Source organism: Oryzias latipes, chromosome 11, assembly GCF_002234675.1.
Source record: "Oryzias latipes chromosome 11, ASM223467v1".
Lineage (NCBI taxonomy): Eukaryota > Metazoa > Chordata > Actinopteri > Beloniformes > Adrianichthyidae > Oryzias > Oryzias latipes.
Window position 1 is genome coordinate 19,809,275 of NC_019869.2, and position 22,004 is coordinate 19,831,278.

Below are 22,004 nucleotides of genomic sequence, written 5' to 3' on the forward strand. Positions count from 1 at the left end.
GGCATAGAAGCAGATGTTTCTGGTTCCTCTACTGGTGGAGCAGTTGATATTGGTTCTTGTGCTGTTGAAAAAGTTGATTCTGGTTCTTCTCCTGGTAAAGCAGTTGATACTGGTTCCTCTGCCATAGAAGCTGATGTTTCTGGTTCCTTAACGGGTAGAGCAGTTGATACTGGCTCTTCTCCTGGTAGAGCAGTTGATTCTGGTTCTTCTGCTGTTGAAGCAGTTGATTGTGGTTCTTCTCTTGGTAGATTTGTTGATACTGGTTCTTTTGGCATAGAAGCAGATGTTTCTGGTTCCTCTACTGGTAGAGCAGTTGATATTGGTTCTATTTCTGTTGAAACAGTTGATTGTAGTTCTTCTTTTGGTCGAATCGTTGATACCGGTTCTTTTGCCATAGAAGCAGATGTTTCTGGGCCCTTAACTGGTAGAGCAGTTGATTCTGGTTCTTCTGCCTTTGAAGCAGTTGATTCTGGTTCTTCTGCTGTTGAAGCAGTTGATAGAGGTTCTTTTGCTGTTGAAGCAGTTGATTCCTCTCTTGGTAGAATAGTTAATTCTGGTTCTTCTGCTGTTGAAGCAGTTGATTTTGGTTCTTCTGCTGTTGAAGCAGTTGATACAGGTTCTTTTGCTGTTAAAGCAGTTGATTCCTCTCTTGGTAGAATAGTTGATACTGGTTCCTCTGCCATAGAAGCAGATGTTTCTGGTTCCATAACGGGTAGAGCAGTTGATACTGATTCTTCTCCTGGTAGAGCAGTTGATTCTGGTTCTTCTGCTGTTGAAGCAGTTGATTCTGGTTCTTCTCTTGGTAGATTTGTTGATACTGGTTCTTTTGGCATAGAAGCAGATGTTTCTGGTTCCTCTACTGGTAGAGCAGTTGATATTGGTTCTATTTCTGTTGAAACAGTTGATTGTAGTTCTTCTTTTGGTCGAATCGTTGATACCGGTTCTTTTGCCATAGAAGCAGATGTTTCTGGGCCCTTAACTGGTAGAGCAGTTGATTCTGGTTCTTCTGCCTTTGAAGCAGTTGATTCTGGTTCTTCTGCTGTTGAAGCAGTTGATGGAGGTTCTTTTGCTGTTGAAGCAGTTGATTCCTCTCTTGGTAGAATAGTTAATTCTGGTTCTTCTGCTGTTGAAGCAGTTGATTTTGGTTCTTCTGCTGTTGAAGCAGTTGATACAGGTTCTTTTGCTGTTGAAGCAGTTGATTCTTCTCTTGGTAGAATAGATGATACTGGTTCCTCTGCCATAGAAGCAGATGTTTCTGGTTCCATAACGGGTAGAGCAGTTGATACTGATTCTTCTCCTGGTAGAGCAGTTGATTCTGGTTCTTCTGCTGTGGAAGCAGTTGATTCTGGTTCTTCTTTTGGTAGATTTGTTGATACTGGTTCTTTTGGCATAGAAGCAGATGTTTCTGGTTCCTCTACTGGTAGAGCAGTCGATATTGGTTCTATTTCTGTTGAAACAGTTGATTGTAGTTCTTCTTTTGGTCGAATCGTTGATACCGGTTCTTTTGCCATAGAAGCAGATGTTTCTGGTTCCTTAACTGGTAGAGCAGTTGATTCTGGTTCTTCTGCTTTTGAAGCAGTTGATTCTGGTTCTTCTGCTGTTGAAGCAGTTGATGGAGGTTCTTTTGCTGTTGAAGCAGTTGATTCGTCTCTTGGTAGAATAGTTGATTCTGGTTCTTCTGCTGTTGAAGCAGTTGATTTTGGTTCTTCTGCTGTTGAAGCAGTTGATACAGGTTCTTTTGCTGTTGAAGCAGTTGATTCCTCTCTTGGTAGAATAGTTGATACTGGTTCCTCTGCCATAGAAGCAGATGTTTCTGGTTCCTTAACGGGTAGAGCAGTTGATACTGATTCTTCTCCTGGTAGAGCAGTTGATTTTGGTTCTTCTGCTGTGGAAGCAGTTGATTCTGGTTCTTCTCTTGGTAGATTTGTTGATACTGGTTCTTCTGACATAGAAGCAGATGTTTCTGGTTCCTCTACTGGTAGAGCAGTTGATATTGGTTCTATTTCTGTTGAAACAGTTGATTGTAGTTCTTCTTTTGGTCGAATTGTTGATACCGGTTCCTCTGCCAAAGAAGCAGATGTTTCTGGTTCCTTAACTGGTAGAGCAGTTGATTTTGGTTCTTCTGCTGTGGGAACAGCTGATTCTGGTTCTTCTCCTGGTAGAATAGTTGTTACTGGTTTCTCTGCCATAGAAGCAGATTTTTCTGGTTCCTTAACGGGTAGAGCAGTTGATACTGGGACGTCTGCTGTTGAAACAGTTGATTCTGGTTCTTGTCCTGGTAGAATAGTTGAGACTGGTTCCTCTGCTGTTGAAGCTGTTGATTCTGGTTCCTCTCTTGTTAGAATAGTAGATACTGGTTCTTCTGCCATAGAAGCAGATGTTTCTGGTTCCTCTACTGGTCGAGCAGTTGGTATTGGTTCTATTTCTGTTGAAACCGTTGATTCTGGTTCTTCTGTTGGTCGAATAGTTGATTCTGGTTCCTCTGCCATAGAAGCAGATGTTTCTGGTTCCTTAACTGATAGAGCAGTGGATTCTGGCTCTTCTCCTGGTGGAGCAGTTGATATTGGTTCTTCTACTGTTGAAGCAGTCAATACTGGTTCTATTTCTGTTGAAGGAGTTGTAACTGGTTCTTTTGTTGTCAAAGCAGTTGATTCTGGTTCTTCTCTTGATAAAACAGTTGATACTGGTTCCTCTGACACAGAAGCAGTTGTTTCTGGTTCCTCTACTGGTAGTGCAGTTGATATTGGTTCTAATTCAGTTGAAACAGTTGATTGTAGTTCTTCTTTTGGTCGAATAGTTGATACCGGTACTTCTGCCATAGAAGCAGATGTTTCTGGTTCCTTAACTGGTAGAGCATTTGATTCTGGTTCTTCTGCTGTGGAAACAGTTGGTTCTGGTTCTTCTCCTGCTAGAGAATTTGATACTGGTTCCTCTGCTGTTGAAGCTGTTGATTCTCGTTCTTCTCTTGGTAGAATAGTGGATACTGGTTCCTCTGGCATAGAAGCAGATGTTTCTGGTTCCTCTACTGGTCGAACAGTTGATATTGGTTCTATTTCTTTTGAAACCATTGATTCTGGTTGTTCTGTTGGTCGAATAGTTGATTCTGGTTCCTCTGCCGTTGAAGCTATTGATTCCGGTTCTTCTCTTGGTAGAATAGTGGATACTGGTTCCTCTGCTATAGAAGCAGTTGTTTCTGGTTCCTTAACTGGTAGAGCAGTTGATTCTGGCTGTACTACTGGTAGAGCAGTTAATTCTGGTTCTTCTGTTGTTGAAGCACTTGTTTTTGGTTCTTTCCTTGATTGAGCAGTTGATACTGGTTTCTCTGCCATAGAAGCAGTTTTTTCTAGTTCCATAACTGGTAGAGTAGTGGATTTTGGTTCTTCTCCTGGTAGAGCAGTTGATTTTGTTTCTTCTACTGTTGAAGCTGTTGATTCTTGTTCTTCTCTTGGTATAATAATGGATACTGGTTTCTCTGCTATAGAAGCAGATGTTTCTGGTTCTTTAACTGGTAGAGCAATTGATTCTGGCTGTACCACTGGTAGAGCAGTTGATTCTGGTTTTTCTGTTGTTGAAGCACTTGACTCTGGTTCTTCTCTTGGTTGAGCAGTTGATAACATTTTCTCTGCCATAGAAGCAGTTTTTTCTGGTTCTTTAACTGGTAGTTCAGGGGATTCTGGCTTTTCTTCTGGTAGAGCGGTTGATTTTGGTTTTTCTACTGTTGAAGCTGTTGATACTGGTTCTATTTTTGTTGAAGCAGTTGTTACTGGTTCTTTTGCACTGAGAGCAGTTGATTCTGGTTCTTCTCTTGGTAAAACTTTTGATACTGTTTCCTTTGCCATAGAAGCAGATGTTTTTGGTTCCTCTGGTTCTGGTTCTCCTGGTAGAGCAGTTGATACAGGTTCTTTTTCTATTGATGCAGTTGATTCTGGTTCTTCCGGTAGAGCAGTTGATATTGGTGTTGCTGGCATTGAAGCAATTGACTCGTGTTTCTCTGCTCGTACAGCAGTTGATACTGAATATTCTTCTGGTATCATAGTTGATACTGGTTCCTCTGCCATTGAAGCAGTTGATACTGATTCTTCTCCTAGGATAGCAGTTGATTCAGGTAGATACCCAGGTACAACAGTTGTTTCTTGTGCCTCTACTGTTAGAGCAGTTGATTGTGGTTCTTCTTCTGGTATAGCAGTTGATATAGGTTCTTCAGCTGTTGAAACAGTTTTTATAGGTTCTTCTGCAGTTGAAGCAGTTGATACTGGTTCTTCTGCTTTTGAAGCAGTTGATAGTGCTTCTTCTCCTCTTAGAGCAGTTGATACTGGTTTTTCTACTATTAAAGCAGTTGATTCTGGTTCTTCTGCTGTTGAAGCCGTTGATTCTTGCTTTTCTCCTGGTTGAATAGTTGATTTTGGTTCTTCTCCTGGTAGAATAATAGATATGGATTCGTCTGCCATATTAGTAGATGATCCTGATTCTTCTCCTGGTAAAACAGTTGATACTGTTTCTTCTGCTGTTGAAGCAGTTGATACTGGTTCTTTTGATGGTGGAGCAGTTGATACATATTCTTTTGCTATTAAAGCAGTTGAGTCTGGTTTTTCTCCTGGTAGAGCAGTTGATTCTGGTTCTTCTCCTGGTACAACAGTTGATTCTTGTTCTAGCCTTGACAAAATAGTTGGTTTTGGTTGAGTCTCTGATTCTGTTCCTGATGAAGGAGCTGTTTCTGACTCAGAAAGATTTTCAGGTGATGGAGAATATGATTTTTGACATTTCTGCTCCAGTGTTGGACCCTCGGTATAAGCTGGCTCTAGTAGACTTTCTGGTTTTATTACTGCTGAAGAAGTTGGTTCTGGTTTAGCTGCTTCTGATCCTTGTATGGAACTTGGTTCTGTCTGAGAAAGTGACCCTGCTCTTGATGAAACTGCTGGTCTTCGCTGTACTTCCACATCCGTTCCCTCTGGAAGTGGGGTTCCTCGTCTTTGACCGCAATCACAGGGTTTGAGGTGAAGCATGTTGCTGATGGTCTCTGCACTTGGGAAGTCCATGCTGAAGACCCCTAAGCAGGCCGGGTTTAAAGAAAGGGTCTTCTGCTTCTGAATTAATTCACTCAGCTGCAGATTAACTCTTCGGGCCAGGGATTTTGGGCTTCTTAAAGCGGTGGCGGCAGTCTCAGTGACAACAATCTGATGAGCACAGATGCGTGACTTCATTTGTTTCATTTTTTCTTTAACGTTCTTCAACTTGTTAGATTCAAATAATGTGTATTTTTCATTGTCTACTCCAGAATGAAAGGTTTCACTCCTCAGAAAAACTATCTTACCTCGGACTTGCTTGATTTTTGGGACAGACATTTTTGTCCACACTGTGTTTTGAAATTTACCAATCATTGTTTTCACCAAATCCTCGACTTTTGACTTGTAAAGTCCATGTAAGGTGAGTTTTAAAAGCACGGTCTCATTTTTGTGGATTTTTAAAAAATCTGAGATCTGCTTTAGGACTTCTCCTAGATCCATATGCTGCCAAAACATCCAAATACCATCACGGATATAGATCTCTTTTTGTTTGGGAAACCATATCCCGGCGTGCACGTCCAAATATCGTATTCCCACTCTCAGCTGCTTCTTCAAAGTCCAAACTTGACACACAGTAAGTGGTCCTCCGTACAACGTCAGGCTTTCATGTGTTCCGGGGATGGCAATGGCAGAAAGTGGAGTCTCATCCGGAAAAAATGCCATCCAGTCCGTGTTGTAAAAACTTGGATGGAGGTCTGGCTTGTCATTAAAACCGGTTCCTGCCCCCACAGTCAAGGTCGCTCTGGAGGGGTAAAAGGCATTACAACTCAACAAAAAGCTTACATTCATAATTGGTTCTAGTGAAATCTTGCATTTTTTGTATCAATCATTGGTCTGCACATCTAAAAGACATTAATGAATTTGTCTTACACAGAGAAAATCCAGAGGTAGATATGGATCTCCATCATCAGAAATCTCTTCTGTGGTTGGCCAAGTTTGTCTTCAAGATTGTCTCACATTTTGTTCGCAGCTGTTTGTTTGTAGAAATTCTCAAAAATATCGAAACTCAGAGTGGACATAACTGACTTGGAAAGACGACTGTCTGCAGAGCAGGGAGCTGCTGCAGCCTTCCACATAGAGATAAACCCATCATTTGCAAATTTCTACTCTCTAATCTCTTATTTAGATTGAAGAAGACAAAGGGAACGAGACGTCGTAAAATGGACAAATAGAAGCACAGTGACAGTTACCGGTAGTAAAATTTGACTTCACATGTTGGACTGGAGAAGCTTTAGCATAGCCAAAGCCTTTTTTCCAAGGCTGCTCCCACTCTTTATATAAGTCAAGTTTCTTTTCTCCTTTCAGCAACACTTTCCAGTTGCATTTAGGGCTCCTAAAGACAAAGATGCAGAGGCTTTTGGTTTCCTCCCCAGACTTCTTCTCTGCCATGTGACACAGTTAATCCCACAAAGGGGGGAGGCTCAAATGGTTCAACATCAGGTACCGGTACCTTGTGCACCATCGAGTGGGCGTTGGAGACAACTGGATTTACCAAAGAGAAAGAATTTGAGGTGATTCTATATCCAGCATTGTTCTTGTAGTCACAACACTAACATCATGACCACAAGTAACCGGAAGCCTGAGCAATCCATACCCTCAAAACAGCCTGTGGGACCATTTAAAAAAAGTAAAACAACCTCTTGATTCAAAACACTCATCTCCTTGATATATTTATGGTTATCAGGGACTTTTTAATCTCTGGGGTGATTGTAAAGTGTCAAAATAATTTTGTGTTTTTAATCTCAAAAGTTTTGGCTTTGTCTCACAAACTTTGCTCATATTGGTCAAAATCCACGGAGGGTCTCCACTTAGAGCAGACTTTACCTCCATGTGGTTCTATATCTATTAGATAAACCAAGTGAGTCTTAGGATTTAAATCCCTTCAGGTGTCTTTGTAGCGGAAAACCATGAAAATTATAATAGTTGTTTTGGCACCTTTTGGTGATTAATGTTTCTAAAAACAACCAACCAGTAGGCAAATCTTTGGATCCTGTGGACCGAGTTTCCTGATTTTTCCTCTAGTTGGCGCCCTGTCTGAGGTTTGGATGTCACGTTGGCGATAAGGTTTTGATGTGAAAAACACGTTCCTTCAGGAAAGTTGCCTTATTGAACCTGTTTTTTATGGTTTCCATGCAAGAGGCGGAGTCATGGGAACTATAATTGTCATGTCATTCCTTAGACTAAAGTTTGTGCTGTTTAGTTGATTTTTTTTGTGGAAATTGTTTGAGTCCAATAATATCCAATGTACATTATCAGGCTTAGGATAACCCTATGGCTTAATCTCATCAGTCTGAAAAATGGATTATAAATAAACTCCCATGTGCACAGCGGAGTCTGCAAAAATATATCAGTGCATGCAAAAACCTTGTAGAGTTTAATTTTAAGGTCCAGGGCTTTTGTTAAGTTTATGTTTTTGTTTACTATTAGACATGAATGGGTTTGGTTCTTCTCTTTTGCAGCCGAGGCGTCACATTGATCCTGTCCAATAAGCTTGAGCCGTGCGCTGCTAATCCTCTTCCTGACCACCTGTTGCATCTTAGTGACAGTCTGCAGCGTCATGATCAGTTAAGAAGTTAACATGGACAGCTTTTTCACCAGTGGCGCTTTACTGCAGGAATAACCAGAGACAAAAGTGCTTTACATCTGCATCTGATGGTGACTTCTAGAGCAGCAACCTTCTCTGTCCAAGCACAATGTCCACGAGGACTCTGCCACTGGTTTTCATTAATCTGGGTGGAGAAATGCTTTACATATTGGACCAACGCCTGCAAGCTCAAAACACGTCTGTGGACAACACAGAGAAAGGTAGATCCTCCATCACACTGTCCTTTCAGCTCAGGAACAGAAGCATCTTCAGCCTGCAGAATCCCAAATATCTTCCTTTTTTCTTTCATGGGGAATCCTCACTGGTCTGCAGGAGTGTGGTCGGAAAAGGACAGAAAAAGAGGTACAGGTGCAAAAGAAATCTAAACGTCATGAAATAAGATTGTCATTTAAAAATATGATTGTCAAAATGTAAAATGTATATTTCATTTCAATGATTATTTTTGTTTTTATTTTTGGATTGTCAAGATTAGTGGATTTTTTTCCCGAGGTTGCAGACACATTTTTTTTCCCTGATGGCAGAGTTGTAGAAATGTAGCACAAACTCCTGCTAAAAAGCAACATTTAGATAAACTAAATATGACTGTGTTTGATAAGCCATAATAACTACAAAGACATTGGTAATTTGGAAACTTTGTGCCCTTTTGACTGAAATCTACATTTGACAGTAATGATGATAAACCTCCAGCAACTTGTTGCCTCTTCTTGGGATTCTACCTCTACTACTTTGTAATTGTCCTCCAACTTTTTAAACCCCTTTTTTGTCCTCCTTATTTCCCATCCACCACTCTTCTTTTCTTTCTCTTTTTTCCGTTCTGTCCAACAAGAAAAACCTGCAATATAAATAAAGTTTAGCCTCAAATAGAAAAAGGGTTCATCTAAATAAACACCTCTGTGTCTGAATATTCACGACCCCCTATTGTAACACTAAAATCTGTCTAACACAAGAGGCCTTCAGCTCTTATCTGTTTGCTCAGCTGCTGTACAGAACAAGTTAAAAAATAACTATGATATTAATTTGTATCACTTTGTGCGCTATGTTGAATTGGCGAACCATCCAGGGTGTACCCCGTCTTTGCCCAATAATACTGGCTGGGATAGACTCTGGCAATCAATAAGAGACTAAGAAAGTTTTGAAAACGTGTGAATCGATTGATTTGTTTATATTTTTTTACCATGTTTAATTCTAACCCAATGAGGCTTGGGGCCCTGCTACGTATTTCAATTTTTACAGTTCAGTGAGGTACTGGCTTAGAGCCTATTCACATCCAGGCAATACATCCATACGCAAACATTTTTTCTGTCTGACTTCTCCATGTCACGCCTTACATTACCCTTAAAAATTCAGACCTAATGCTACTTTTACACCCCCCCACACACACACTGTAGGGGACAGTATGCACATTTTCTATTGGTTAACTATTCTTTAACTTTTTGCTGCATGCTTGGCGATCACACAAGACGTGTGAAGTGCCAGGATCCAGTGAACCGCGCTGCAAACCACAAACAACCTGATTACTGTTCATGTACAGGTTGAGCACAGAACAAAGTGATCACATGATTCCAAAAAGCTCCACTGAGAAGAAACACCAAACATTTTCACTCAGAACCCCACTGAATCCATTTCAAAAGGGCTTTCTGCTGTCCTCACATATGCATGTTTTATGACTTTATGAGGGATTCTCCTGTTTTTGTCTTCCAACATTCAGTTTAGTCACCAAACCATCTCAAACCGGATCTCTGACTCTCCGAACTAAGTGACGCTAAGATGCAGAATCTAGAAAACCTCTGGAACAAACATTTTTATCTTAAACACCTGATGACCGTTTTAAAAACCTTTTCTACTATGGAGCCATCCTGGATAAATGAGTGATAAATGAACAGATCCTTCAGACGTAGTGAACATCATCACCCACATGACCTCACTTCCTGCTGATCTCCACATATGTCTATCCACTGTGGGTTTAGAAACGATGAAGCCGTTACCACTCAACGCTGGCAAAAGATGAAAGACTTTCAAATACAAAAACAAATCTAAAATTACTTTAAAAAAATAATCTTCTTCCCATATCAGTAATTATTTCAGCCAGCTGCATATGGTTGGTGAAAAATCAAGAGATCTTCATGATAGTAGAATTTATGTGGATTTCCTTATTTAATTCTGTAAAATTTACAACTTTAATCCAGATATATCAACTGTTTTTCAACCAAAATAAGAACTCACACTGTGTATTTGTCATGATTAAGGAAAACATATTTTCCTTTAAAATCCTCACAGTTATGAACGACATCATCGGGACCATGTTCAGCAAAGCCTTCATGGACGAACTTCTCAAACCCCAGCAGCTGTACTCACACAAGACCATGAAGACCGTTCTCACACGGTTAGCGCACACCTCCATCATGAGGCTGAACCCGGCCAGCATGGAAAAGGTAAACAGGATGGACTGCTGATGCTGTCAGATATTGTTTTTAGTTTTTAAACATTAAGGCTAAATAATTAGAAACTGAAACAAACTCACCACAGTGACTGCAGCATCAATGAAAATCAAATCTAAATCAATTAGAATCATTTATTGGCATCAAAATTGTAAATTGTAACAAGATTTGAGCACCAAAAACAACAGGTGTGCAACAAAAAAATAAAAAAATAAAAGGAAGTAGCGGTAAATTTACACAAATAAAAAGTAAAGAACAGAAACAAAGTAAAAAGTCCAATTTCCGACAAGGGTACAGAGTTGGTGTCATTGAGTACGGTAATAAATTCAAACAAGTTGCTTCTTTTTTTTGGATAAGCTATCATGAATTGAATTCACAAAGCTAAGTTTCAACAGTGTCAGATCAGGTGCTGTTTGAGCTAAGGTGGACTTTGCTCAAACAGCAAAGGACAAAAGGACAACACGGTTGGAAGAAATAATTTTAATTCTTTAGCGCCTGATTTCATTTCCAGCTTTTGAAAAAAAAAAGTCACTTGTGTTTTTGCTGTCAAAAAAGAGCCGAATTGCTTTTGCATCTACAGGCGTCATGGGGTTAAAGGGAATTTTCAAATATTTCTTAAGCTGTAAGTTCAAATGTTTCTACCTAAAAACAGCTTTTCAAATGTTGAAATCACTGTGAAGATGTTTCTTTAAATGTTACTTATTCTACTTTTGATTTCTACAAAAACATTACCAAGTAAAGTTCTCTTATGATCAGTCGGATCAAGTGATTACACTTAGTATGATCATTCCCACAACAATGACTCAGCATTTCACTATGATAGAATGTGCTGATTTTAGAAAATACATCTTTAGCAAACGCTTATTTGTCTCTTTGCCATATTTACAAGCTTATTCTTAATTTTACTAAATATAGGATGTATTATCTCAAATTCAATCATTCCACACAATTTGACGGAGGCATTTGTTCCCTTCTGTTAATAAGAAAAACTTATGATGATCAAAAATGAAAAATGAGCAATAAAACCAAACAAATTTTAAATAGCAAGCAGTTCCAGATGAAATGACAATCTCCAAACTTTTACATTTTGCTGCTTGTTTTTTTTAGATAAACTCTGCAGCTTATAGCAGATGTTCTGATCCATTTCTGCTGAGTTCTGATTGTCTCAGGTCTGAAGATGAGATGTTTCTGCTCCTTCTGTAGATGTTCTGCAGGATTTGGACCAGAACTCATAGAAGAACTCTGCAGAACAGTTCTATGTTTTTCTTTCAGCCAGTGTTTTAGCTATTAGTCTTTTTGTTTATCATCCTGATTAAAGATCCATGAAGACTCCAGACCAAATTTTCTGATACTCCACAGCACATTTGGCTCCAGAATGGCGATAGTTTTCAGATTTGACAGATTCGAAACATCAGGTATTAGATGCAGCAAAGCAGCCCAGACCATGATAGAGCTTCGTCCGTGTTTCACAGCAGTGACAGTTTTCTTTTCTATGTCTGTGAACAAAGAAATTGTGTTTCCAAAAAGCTTTTCCTGATCTGACCAAACAATATTCTTCCAGAAACTTTGTGGACGATTATTGGGAATCATAGGAATTTATTTTAAATCTTTTATCTGAAGTTTCTGTTTTTTATAAAGTTTGTGAAAATTGTTGGTTAAAACTTGAATAAACTGTTTAACTTTTAGCTTTATGAGTTGATGGTCATGGCTTTCAAATATCAAGTCTACCTTTGTCCGCGGCCTAAAGACCTGCTGCTTATCACCTACAACCACATGGACGCCATCAGGGAGTTTGTCCGAGACACTCCGGCGGTCGCCAACCAGGTGGATGAGACCCACAGGAAGCTCATTGAGGTAATCTCCCAGGATCTGAACTTCTAGACATCAAGTTACTCCCATATAACCACCTTTTCCTCGCCATCCAGGTCTACGCTCCTCTGTCAGAGGGAGAATTTCAGCTCCTCAGACAAACTCTGCTCATATTTTTTCAAGACATGCACGTTCGTGTGAGTCTTCTCAACGTGACATGAGCGTGGCGTTTTAGGAAGAGACTACTCAACGGATTATTCTCCTCTCACCACAGGTGTCATTGTTCCTGAAGAACCAAATCCAGAACCCCAACGGACGTTTCACCCTGACTACCTCAGGCCCGGTGCCTCATGGGGGAGATGTTCCAGGTCTGATCAGGTAGGATTTCAGTCACAGAACAGAACTGCCTCAATCCGGATTTTACTTATTCTTTTCTATAAAATATCATACATTGTTAATTTACATCAAGTTTTTTACCCCACAACATCAAAGAATTTACAGAAATTTCACATTTTTTGTCCTTAAGATGTTTTTTAAACCCTTTGATGAAATTCAAAAATTTGTTGGAATATACTTGTTTTCAATGGGACAGAGATTGTTTGCTCACAAAAATGTTAATTGAAGATGCAGAAATATTGACACGAGTGTTGGAAAAAAAAACACCTTATTAACTGTCTCAGACTTGATCCACTCATTTTTAACATTGTTAGCAGAGTTGTTTTCACGCTTTGTTCCTGGCGTGTGTACCCAGTATCCGACTCAAGACGGGAGAAAAATAAAGAGACTTTTCCACGTTATTTGAACTTCAACTTTTCACACAACTTTATTTTCTCAACTGCTCCCTCTTACAGGTCACGTGATCAATAACAGAGCCACTCATTGGCAAATGTCACAATGCATCACTCATCACTTATGACTGATTATTACAACTGAGAGCAAAACACATGAATATGTTAACAAACATGGTGTAACTGTATTTTATAGTATTGATTATCAACTAAGTTTGCATTCTTTCCCAAAAAAATGGCTTTAGTTTTTTGTAAGAATCCAAATGCAAAATATAATTTGGACCCTTTTTTTAAACAAACCACATAACTTTAAAACTCATTTACGTTGACGTTCAGAAAAGATGAAATTGTGACGGTTAGCAACCAAAGCGGCAATCTCTTTGTAGACAAGTCAAAAAGCAAAGTAAAAGTCAGTTAGGTCACGTAATGCCATTTCCAGGTAACTTGGGAACATTTCTCTGTGCGCAAATTAACAGGTGCCTGTTAGTTTTTTGTTTTTTTTTTACTTTGCTTTTTCTTTAAAGGCCCCTTAGGGGGCTCCGTAGTTATTGTCACATGAAAATTGGCAAAACGTTCCATGGATTGCATGCAGCCATTTTGAAAAAAAGCAGGTAAAGCCCTTCCACTGCCCCTAGTGGAATCATGATGAACTACAGTGCAGAAAACGAGCCTGGTTGAAAACAAGAGGTGTTTTATGGGAAAGTTTTGATGATGGTCTTCAGATAAGAGTCTCAGAAATATGTGTATCAAATATGATGGGAATGTTTACATGGGGTTAAATGTAATTTTTCTGTTTTTTCTTTAATCAAATCAAATCAAATCAAACTTTATTTATAAAGCACTTTTCATATATAAATATAACACAAAGTGCTTTACATTAAAACACAACAAAATATAAAAACAAGCATTGACGATTTAAAAATAAATAAAATAAAAATAAATAAATAAATGGGGCCCCCCTCCCCGTACCTAGCCCCCCACTCCTTTCACACCTCCCACCCCCTAAGTGATGGCAAAGGACAATGAGAAATAGGCTGAGCACAAAAAGAGGATGCTGGAAACGCTAATAATTGGAACCTCCCCCTCCGTGAACAGCCGCATAGACAGCCAAATGCAGCTTCACAGGCGGGGACCGCTCCACCACAGCTAAGCGGTGATGCAGGTCCCCATCAAGAGCTGCAGTGGCTGAACAGCAGCCGACCCAGAAGGAGGGGTTCCAGCTGAGGAAGCACCGGAAATAAAAATGAATAAAAATGAGAATAAACAAGTAAAAATATTGATAAAAACAATAAAATATTAAAATAAGGTAAATTAAAATAACGCGTTAAAATCAGATTCAAGTTCATAAAACAAGATAAAATGGATAGATAAATAAATAAAATAAAAAGTACATATAAATAAATAAATAACTGAATAAATACATAAAAGTAGTAAAAAATTAGCTAAAAGCCAGGTTAAAAAGATGGGTCTTGAGCCTTTTCTTAAAAGCATTAATGCTCTCTGCGGCTCTCAGGTCCTCCAGCAGACTGTTCCACAAACGGGGGCCATAGTGCTGAAATGCAGCCTCTCCATAGGTTTTAGTTTTTACAGTTGGAATGGTTAACAGACCAATGCCAGAGGATCTCAGGGTCCGCGAGGGTTCATACTTTACTAAAAGATCTGATAAATAAGAAGGCGCAAGACCGTTAAGACATTTAAAAACTGTTAAAAGTATCTTAAAATCAATCCTGAAGCATATGGGGAGCCAATGCAGGGATTTTAAAATTGGGGTGATGTGAGCTCGCCTCCTGGTCTTTGTAAGAACTCGTGCAGCAGAGTTCTGGAGAAGCTGAAGGTTCCTAATGTTGGTTTTTGGAAGACCAGAAAGCAGGGCGTTACAGTAATCAACTTTACTCATGATAAAAGCATGCATTAGCATCTCCATATTAGCAAGAGAGAGTAGTGGGCGGACTCTAGCCAGATTTTTGAGATGATAAAAACCAGTTTTAACCACCTGTTTTATATGGGGGATAAAAGTTAGCTTAGAGTCGAAGATAACACCCAGGTTTCTGACTGTTTCTGAATGACTTAATGAAAGTTCCTGTAGCTTCAGAAACTGTTTCTCCCTCTTGGCTTCAGGACCGATAACTAAAATTTCCGTTTTGTCCTGGTTGAGCTGCAGAAAATTATTTGCCATCCATAATTTTACATCTAAAATACAGTTAAAAAGTGCTTCTATTGGTCTTGTGTCATCAGGAGACATAGCTATGTACAGCTGGGTATCATCAGCATAGCTATGAAAGCTGATGTTGTGGCTTCTGATGACATTCCCCAGAGGAAGCATGTAAATGTTAAAAAGCAAGGGGCCAAGGATGGAACCTTGAGGCACACCACAATTAATTTCATGGACCCCAGAGAAGTGTGTGTCCATGCTTACCATAAAGTTTCTCTCCATGAGATACGATTCGAACCACTTGAGAACAGTCCCTGAAAGGCCAAGACTTTTAAGTCTGTTTACAAGGATCAGGTGATCAACAGTATCAAAAGCTGCGCTTAGATCTAGTAGAACTAGTACTGAGATCTGACCTGAATCCAAGGCACATCTGACATCATTAACGATTTTTAACAAGGCTGTCTCTGTGCTGTGGTTCGTCCTAAAGCCAGACTGGTTTATCTCAAAAATGTTGTTTTGAGAGAGAAACTCATTCAGCTGAATAAAAACAAGTTTTTCTAAAACCTTACTTAAAAATGGCAAGTTGGACACAGGTCTGTAGTTATTAAAAATTGAAGGGTCTGAATTAGTTTTCTTGAGTAACGGTTTCACCACTGCCGTTTTAAAAGCAGCAGGAAAAATACCCGTCTGTAGAGAGGAGTTCATGATATTTAAAATCTCACTCTCAAAAGACCCGTAAAAGGATTTAAAAAGTGATGTAGGGATGGGATCTAAAAAACAAGTTGTTGGATTAACTTGGGAGAAAACTCGACCAAGTGTTGCAGCTTCAACCAGGTCAAAACTGTCCAGTGCTTCCTCAGGTAACATCAAGCCAACATAACCAATAGAGAGGCTTTTCTGTTCTTTTATGATGTTAGATCTGACAGAATCGACCTTGCTCCTGAAGTGGTCTGCAAAGTCCTCACACAATGAGGCGGAGGCTGGCATTGTGTTTTTGTTTGCATTTGAGTTGATCAGGGACTCAATTGTGGTGAAAAGGACTCTGGGGTTATTCTTATTTACAGAAATGATGTTAGCAAAATATGAATTTCTGGTCTGTTTTACGGTTTGATTATATAGTTTTAGCTGGTTTTGGTATAATTGATAGTTTATTTCAAGTTTGTGTTTTCTCCAAAGTCTTTCGGCAGATCTACAACGTCTCTTCAATTGTTTAATTTCTTCAGTTCTCCAAGGGGGTGTGGCTTTGGTTCTTATCTTTTTAGACGTTAGTGGAGCTACTGAGTCGAGACTGGATTTTAATTTACTGTTAAAATTTTCAACGAGTAGATCACAGGGGGCCGGCAAGACAAGCGGAGAGTAGGAGCGAACAGATGTAATAAACTTTTCGACCACTTCAGGAGTCAAGTAGCGTTTCTTCACCGTTCTCACAGAGGTTTCTTGCTTTATAAAACCAGTGATGTTAAAAAGCACACAGTAATGGTCAGATACAGCCAGATCCACAACAGCGGACACACTGGTAGGTAAACCATGACTGATGACAAGGTCAAGAGTGTGCCCTCTGTTGTGAGTCGGCTGCATGACGTGTTGTTTAATCAATGTAACTGCAGTCTGTCATTTTAGGCTCTTTTTTAACATCTGTTTGTGAGCTGATCCACAAAAATAAAGGGGGAATATGGTATAGTAAGAGTAAAGTATAGCAAAAACACACTTCAAACAATGTAATTGGATCTCTAAAATGCAGAATAATTTTTGATTTTGAGTATTAAAAACTAAATGAACTAAATCCACTACTGTCGCAGGAAGTAAATAAATCTTTAAATTAAAGTGTTGATGAAGAGTCTTATTTTCAGTCTTATTAAGTGTTTTTGTAGATGAAAGAAAATTGTGAAGTTCAGTTTACTGAAATAACCAATTTTGTTTCAAATTTTGTTTTAAATTTAGGTGACAAATTGAAAAATAATGTGAAAATATGAAATTAAGAGTATTACAAAAATCCTTTCTACTGTAATTGTAGTCAGCAAAACTTTGAGAACTCTGGAGAACATTTTCAGGATTTGTTGTAAATTAATACAAAGTGATGTTTATGTTTTAATCAGGAAGTTGACAGAAAAAATCTTGTCAACATTGTTTAATGTGACAAATACCCTTTCCCCCCCAAAATCTTTGTATTTTTATCTGTTATGTTCTAATGATTCTGATATAAATATATAAAGATATAAATATATAAATATATATAATAAATATATAAGATATAATATATAAAGATATAAATGGTGAATAGAGACATGTGTTTTAAATTTTCACATATCCAGTACAAAGACAGAGATATTGCATCCATTTAGCCATAATATTTTTGAATCATGGTTTGATCTGTAAAACGTTGATCGTTGAATTGAATCGATCCACAGATGATGCATTCGCTCCTCACGCTGCTGCTGTCTGTTTCCAGGCTGTTCAGCGTGAAGGGCAGAGAGGTCAGCCGCTGCGAGTTTCCCAGCGGAGGAAGTTACAGCAGTGCTGTCAGAGAGGGATCCTTTGACCTCCATGGAGACAGAGTCCTCAGACTCGGGGTGAACATGTACGAAGGCGAGCTCCGATCTGTGTTATCTGCTGGGCGACCTGCTGCTAAAACTTGTCTTGGCGTGTCAATCAGGTACACGATGAACCATCCAGAGGAGACACACACGTCCAGGAACACCTGTGCTCAGGTAACACGTCAGATTATGGTAACATCATTGGAAAGTAATGAGTTTCAGGTCAACCTTAGGTGAACTCCAGAAGCAGAAGTATCCATCCTTTAGCCAAAAATCACAGGAAGTGAAGTCAATAAACATGTGATTTAGGTCAAAACTTTGACTTCCTTTTTATTTTTTTGCTGCTGTCCTGCAGCCTGATGATGTTCCAAACCTGCTGGCCAAGGAGGAGCTGAACCTGTTGGCTCGCATCATGGGCAGCATGAAGACCGTGCCCGTGCACACCACTGAAGGAAGCTTTCGGTTAAACCTGTTTGCTTCAGACCGCGAAGAGGAGGAGGCGTGAGTGCTTTTCTGGTCTCCATCCCTGCAGAGAAGTCCTTTTCTTCTCAGAGATCTTTGTGTTGCTGAACAGGGGAACTTCTGGAGGAGCTCAGGACTTTGACGTCATCAACATTCAAGCCATGCAGGTGGTTTTTCGTTAACAGAAACACAGCACACCAGATATAGTTAATGAGTCAAAAGCTTTCTGTGTGACGATTTAAAAATGTCATGAAAATCTAACTAAATTTGGACAACTTATTTGAATTTGTAAATTTATTGTTTAATTTTATTTAACCAGTTTGATCTTTAATATGATCATTTTGGTGTGTGTGTGTTTGTGTGTGTTTTTGTGTGTGCGTTCAGGATGAACAGGCATCTGCTGAGCTCGCTCGAATCGCCGCTCAGTTTGCAGAGGAAGAGCTGAAGCACGAAGACCAAGGCAGCAGCAAAGGAGACGAGCTGCTGGCCATGATGGATGACCTCTGACTGACCCCTGTGATTTTATCCTGTTACAATAACAAAGATGCAGTACACATTCAGGGCAGCTTTGTATCTGTCTCTATCTCAGTTTCATCAGTCAGTCTATCTGTGAGATGTAAAGTTAACATGAGGATTATTAACAGATTGAATTTCCAGTTGGCATGTTTTAATAAAGTTTTAAAGTATTATTATTATTATTATTATTATAGTATTTTTTTAAACTGGGACTTTGATTAAATCTGTAACATAATAAATCTGCATGAAAGATCAAGGAGGACAATCATGAAAATGAGGCATTTTTGTTGGGATTAGGATCATTCAGGATAATCTCAAATGGTTTATTCATCTGTATAGCTCTCCATGTGTTCCTCAAGGATCTGTTTTGGAACCACTTTTACTTTAAACGAACTATCTCGATAAATACTTGAACAACGGTGATCTTAACTTTTATAATGCTTGTATGTGATACGTCATCCCAGATCAGTTTTACTAGAAAATCAATGTTAAAAATTACACATCAGATTGATTATTCAAAGCTATGATTTAAAAAAGACGTATCAAATAGTTCATTAAATTTTACCAAAAGTAAATTATTATGGAATTTTACCTCAGGCATTTCAGTAACAATTCAAATATTCAGGGTTAGATTAAAGAATCTTCTTATGTTTATATTTTATTAAATCCAGAGTCAGATAAACTCAGATACAGAATTTTAAAAATTAAAAGGGTAAATGAAGTACGTTTTTTCTACAGTATTTTTCAATACATTGAGTTTTTGTTATTGTTAGAAAAGAATATTATATCCTATTAAATTGTTGTAAACCTCTCAGATCACCTTATAAAGTCCCAAATGCCTTAAAAACAGAATTCGGTGATAACATGATCTTGATAGCTGAGAATCACAAACATATTTAGAAGAAAAAGAACAAGAAGAAGAAGCTTTATTTATTGAAAAGGAAATTAAAAAGCGTCCAGGTCCTTGCATTCACCACACACAATCCAATAAACAATAATAAAAAAAGCCATAAAAACAATCCATATTAAAACATTGTTAAAGTTTAAAGAGGATTAATTAATTTCCTAATTTTCTTCTTTTATTGACAGCTGACGTATGTTATTGTTAGTACATCTAACAAAAATCAAATCTAATGGTCGGGTGTTGTGACCGTTTTAAATAAAGCTTTCATTCTAAAAAAAAGGCTGCTCATTCATTGGCTGCGAGGTTCTGACGTCAGTACGTATAATACGTCGACCTGAATGCGGGAAATCAACTTTTAAAGTGACGTGGGGCAGAGTCTGCGAGATTGCTGGTTCCAACAACATTTATCGGAAGAATATCAAACCAGAGTTACACTAGACTCATGTCCGGCATATTTTGGTAAATGTTTTGGCAACTTTCGCTTCATAATGGAAGAGTTACGGAGCTTCGTTTAGCTAAAGCTAATGGCTAACTCTGTGTGTTTTGTATTTTCTCGTTTAAATGTCTTGAGTGACTTTAATTCCTCTGGTGCTTTGCTATTCAAGCTAACTGATAATTAGATGTTCAAATGCAGCAGCTGCCATATTTAACCTTAAAAAAGATTTAAATGGGAACTGTTCGACTTTGCTGACAAATAATAAGCTTTTGTCTTTGGTCGTAATGTTTACTTTTCCGCGCTGACAGCTGATCCTGGGCTGTTTCACGGAGTTCCAAATGGTTCTGAGATCTAATATATTCCATCATTTTTTTTAAAATGTTCTTCATATAAGGAAGCAAGTCAGCTACAATCGAGCATGTTTAAAAAAAGGTGTTTTTCTCTAACATCAAAATGTCCCGCAAAGATTTATGGGAAATAATACTCTGCTTGATTTAGATGGAGGCTCCAGAGTAGATGTTGTCTGCTGGGAAATGTATTTATTAGTTTGTCCTATAGTTATACAATGTAAAACATTGTAGACAAAATACACAAATGCAGGATCATGACCCAGACTCCTGATCAAATCAAATAGAGATTACAAAGACTTTTGAGAGAAAAGATCAGTGTTTTTCTCGGTTTGTGCACTTTTTAATATTGAGAGGAAATCCATATCCATGACCTTAAACTTTAACCTGAGAGAATTCTGGTGCTGAATGTTGGAGCAAGGTCAGGCAGAATCATCTCGGGTCAAAAGCTTTAAAAACTCCAAAAATATAAGTTCTGATGTCAAAGAAAAACTTCTGGAGGCTGAACTCAGATAAAATGTAATAATGAAACTTGTTGTTTTGACTGGTTGTGTTTTTTCCTGCGGAGGGGGGGTCCCTGGTGTCACACTTAAAGCCCCCCACTGCTCCGTCCTCCGCTCCTAGACTCCATGGAACCTGAGGCGGTCGAGTCCGCCACAGTGGGGGTGGAGGTGGTGAACTCCATCCGCGAGCGGACGATCGCGGAGAACAGCATGGTGGTCCTGCTGCAGGGGCTGCAGGGGGAGGTGACCACGGTGGACCTGAGGGACGAGAGCTCAGCTCGGGGGCTCGTGCTCAATGTGGACGCCTTCATGAACATCCGTCTGAAGGATGTGCTCTTCCTGGACCGGCGGGGGCAGACCGCCCAGCTGCAGGACCTGTTCATCACCGGCAGAAACGTGCGCTACGTGCACATCCCCGACCACGTGGACATCATGAAGACCATGGAGAGCCAGCTGGCCAAGATCCACCGGGTACGCAACTTCGCCGGCGAAGGCGGGGGCAGGAAGGAGTTTGGCGGGAGGAAAAAATGACAATTTGATGGAAATTTCTGGAGCTTCAGCCTAACCCCACCCTGAGGGTAACCCCTCCAACTGACGTGGAGACTGTCTTCAAAAACAGATTTCACTACAAAATGTTGAAATAATGGACAAATTAATGAAATATGCAGATTTTTTTAAAACACTTTCAGCCTTAAAATAAAGTTGTTTTGTTCCTGATCTGTTGGGGAAAAAAAGTAAACTTAAAAAATAAATATTCATGTAAATATAAACATTTGGACAATTGAGTTTGAAGGATGACATGTTTATCATGTTAACATTTATTTTTGCTGGAAATGAATACAAATATAATCGTAGTCCTTTTCTTATTTAGCTCCAGCCATCCTAAAACAGAATGGATTTGATTGTTTTGACCCATCTTAGTTGCCGTAAAAACTTTTCCTTTAAAATTTTTGTGTAAAATTAAAGCCATTTGAAGCAATTTTATGCATTTTTTTTATTTAATAAAAATATAGCTAAAACTTTAAGGTGTGAATAAAGTGACCTGACTGAATACATGTTTGTGATTTTCTTGCTCAACTGCAATTTCAGTTTTCCGCCTGCAGGGGGCGAAAATTTTCTTTGGTTGGAGAAGCAGCTTCGTAGCTGTGAAAAAAGGGGATATTTCTGTAAAATAACACTTGTAGTTGATGCAGTTATAATAAAAAAACTTTCATTTTTCTTGTTTTTTCCTATATTTACTTGCAGCTTGTTAAACACTGTGGCAGAGAAATAATCAAAACATCTGTTGGGTACTCAGAAAGTAGTAGATAATTCATTTATTTTCTGGTTTGGACCCAAAAGCACCATCAACACTGAAACATTTCTCAGTTCGGGACTTTCTAGCAGATGTCCTCAGTTACTTAAGTCCCAATGACAAAAAGAGCTTCTCTCCAGGAGGCTCCAGCTA

At 38.9% G+C, this 22,004-nt stretch overlaps 3 protein-coding genes across 4 annotated transcripts; 2 read left to right on the top strand and 1 right to left on the bottom strand.

The window, feature by feature from the left end:
* Window positions 1–28: 28 nt before the first annotated feature.
* On the bottom strand, window positions 29–2,394 carry LOC111948235 (cell surface glycoprotein 1-like). The gene is made up of 2 exons (XM_023960223.1): window positions 1,227–2,394; window positions 29–265 (listed from the first exon to the last, which is right to left on the bottom strand). Exons 1-2 carry the CDS (start codon window positions 2,367–2,369, stop codon window positions 29–31), a joined length of 1,380 nt encoding a protein of 459 aa, XP_023815991.1. The 5' UTR covers window positions 2,370–2,394.
* A 5,229-nt stretch (window positions 2,395–7,623) lies between these two features.
* LOC101168383 (protein OSCP1-like) lies at window positions 7,624–18,623 on the top strand. The gene is made up of 11 exons (XM_023960277.1): window positions 7,624–7,868; window positions 7,981–8,010; window positions 9,946–10,100; window positions 11,793–11,960; window positions 12,032–12,112; window positions 12,190–12,293; window positions 17,305–17,433; window positions 17,509–17,563; window positions 17,745–17,890; window positions 17,964–18,018; window positions 18,236–18,623. Exons 1-11 carry the CDS (start codon window positions 7,757–7,759, stop codon window positions 18,356–18,358), a joined length of 1,158 nt encoding a protein of 385 aa, XP_023816045.1. The 5' UTR covers window positions 7,624–7,756; the 3' UTR covers window positions 18,359–18,623.
* Window positions 18,624–19,554: 931 nt separating this feature from the next.
* On the top strand, window positions 19,555–21,603 carry lsm10 (LSM10, U7 small nuclear RNA associated). Of its 2 annotated transcripts, none has more exons than XM_004074135.3 (2): window positions 19,555–19,730; window positions 20,623–21,603. In XM_004074135.3, the coding sequence occupies exon 2, from the start codon at window positions 20,684–20,686 to the stop codon at window positions 21,086–21,088; it is 405 nt and encodes a 134-aa protein (XP_004074183.1). In that variant the 5' UTR covers window positions 19,555–19,730; window positions 20,623–20,683; the 3' UTR covers window positions 21,089–21,603. The 2 variants fall into 2 exon arrangements, with proteins under 2 accessions (XP_004074183.1, XP_020562911.1); XM_020707252.2 differs by having other exon boundaries at window positions 19,579–19,730; window positions 20,679–21,603.
* The last annotated feature ends 401 nt before the right edge of the window (window positions 21,604–22,004 follow it).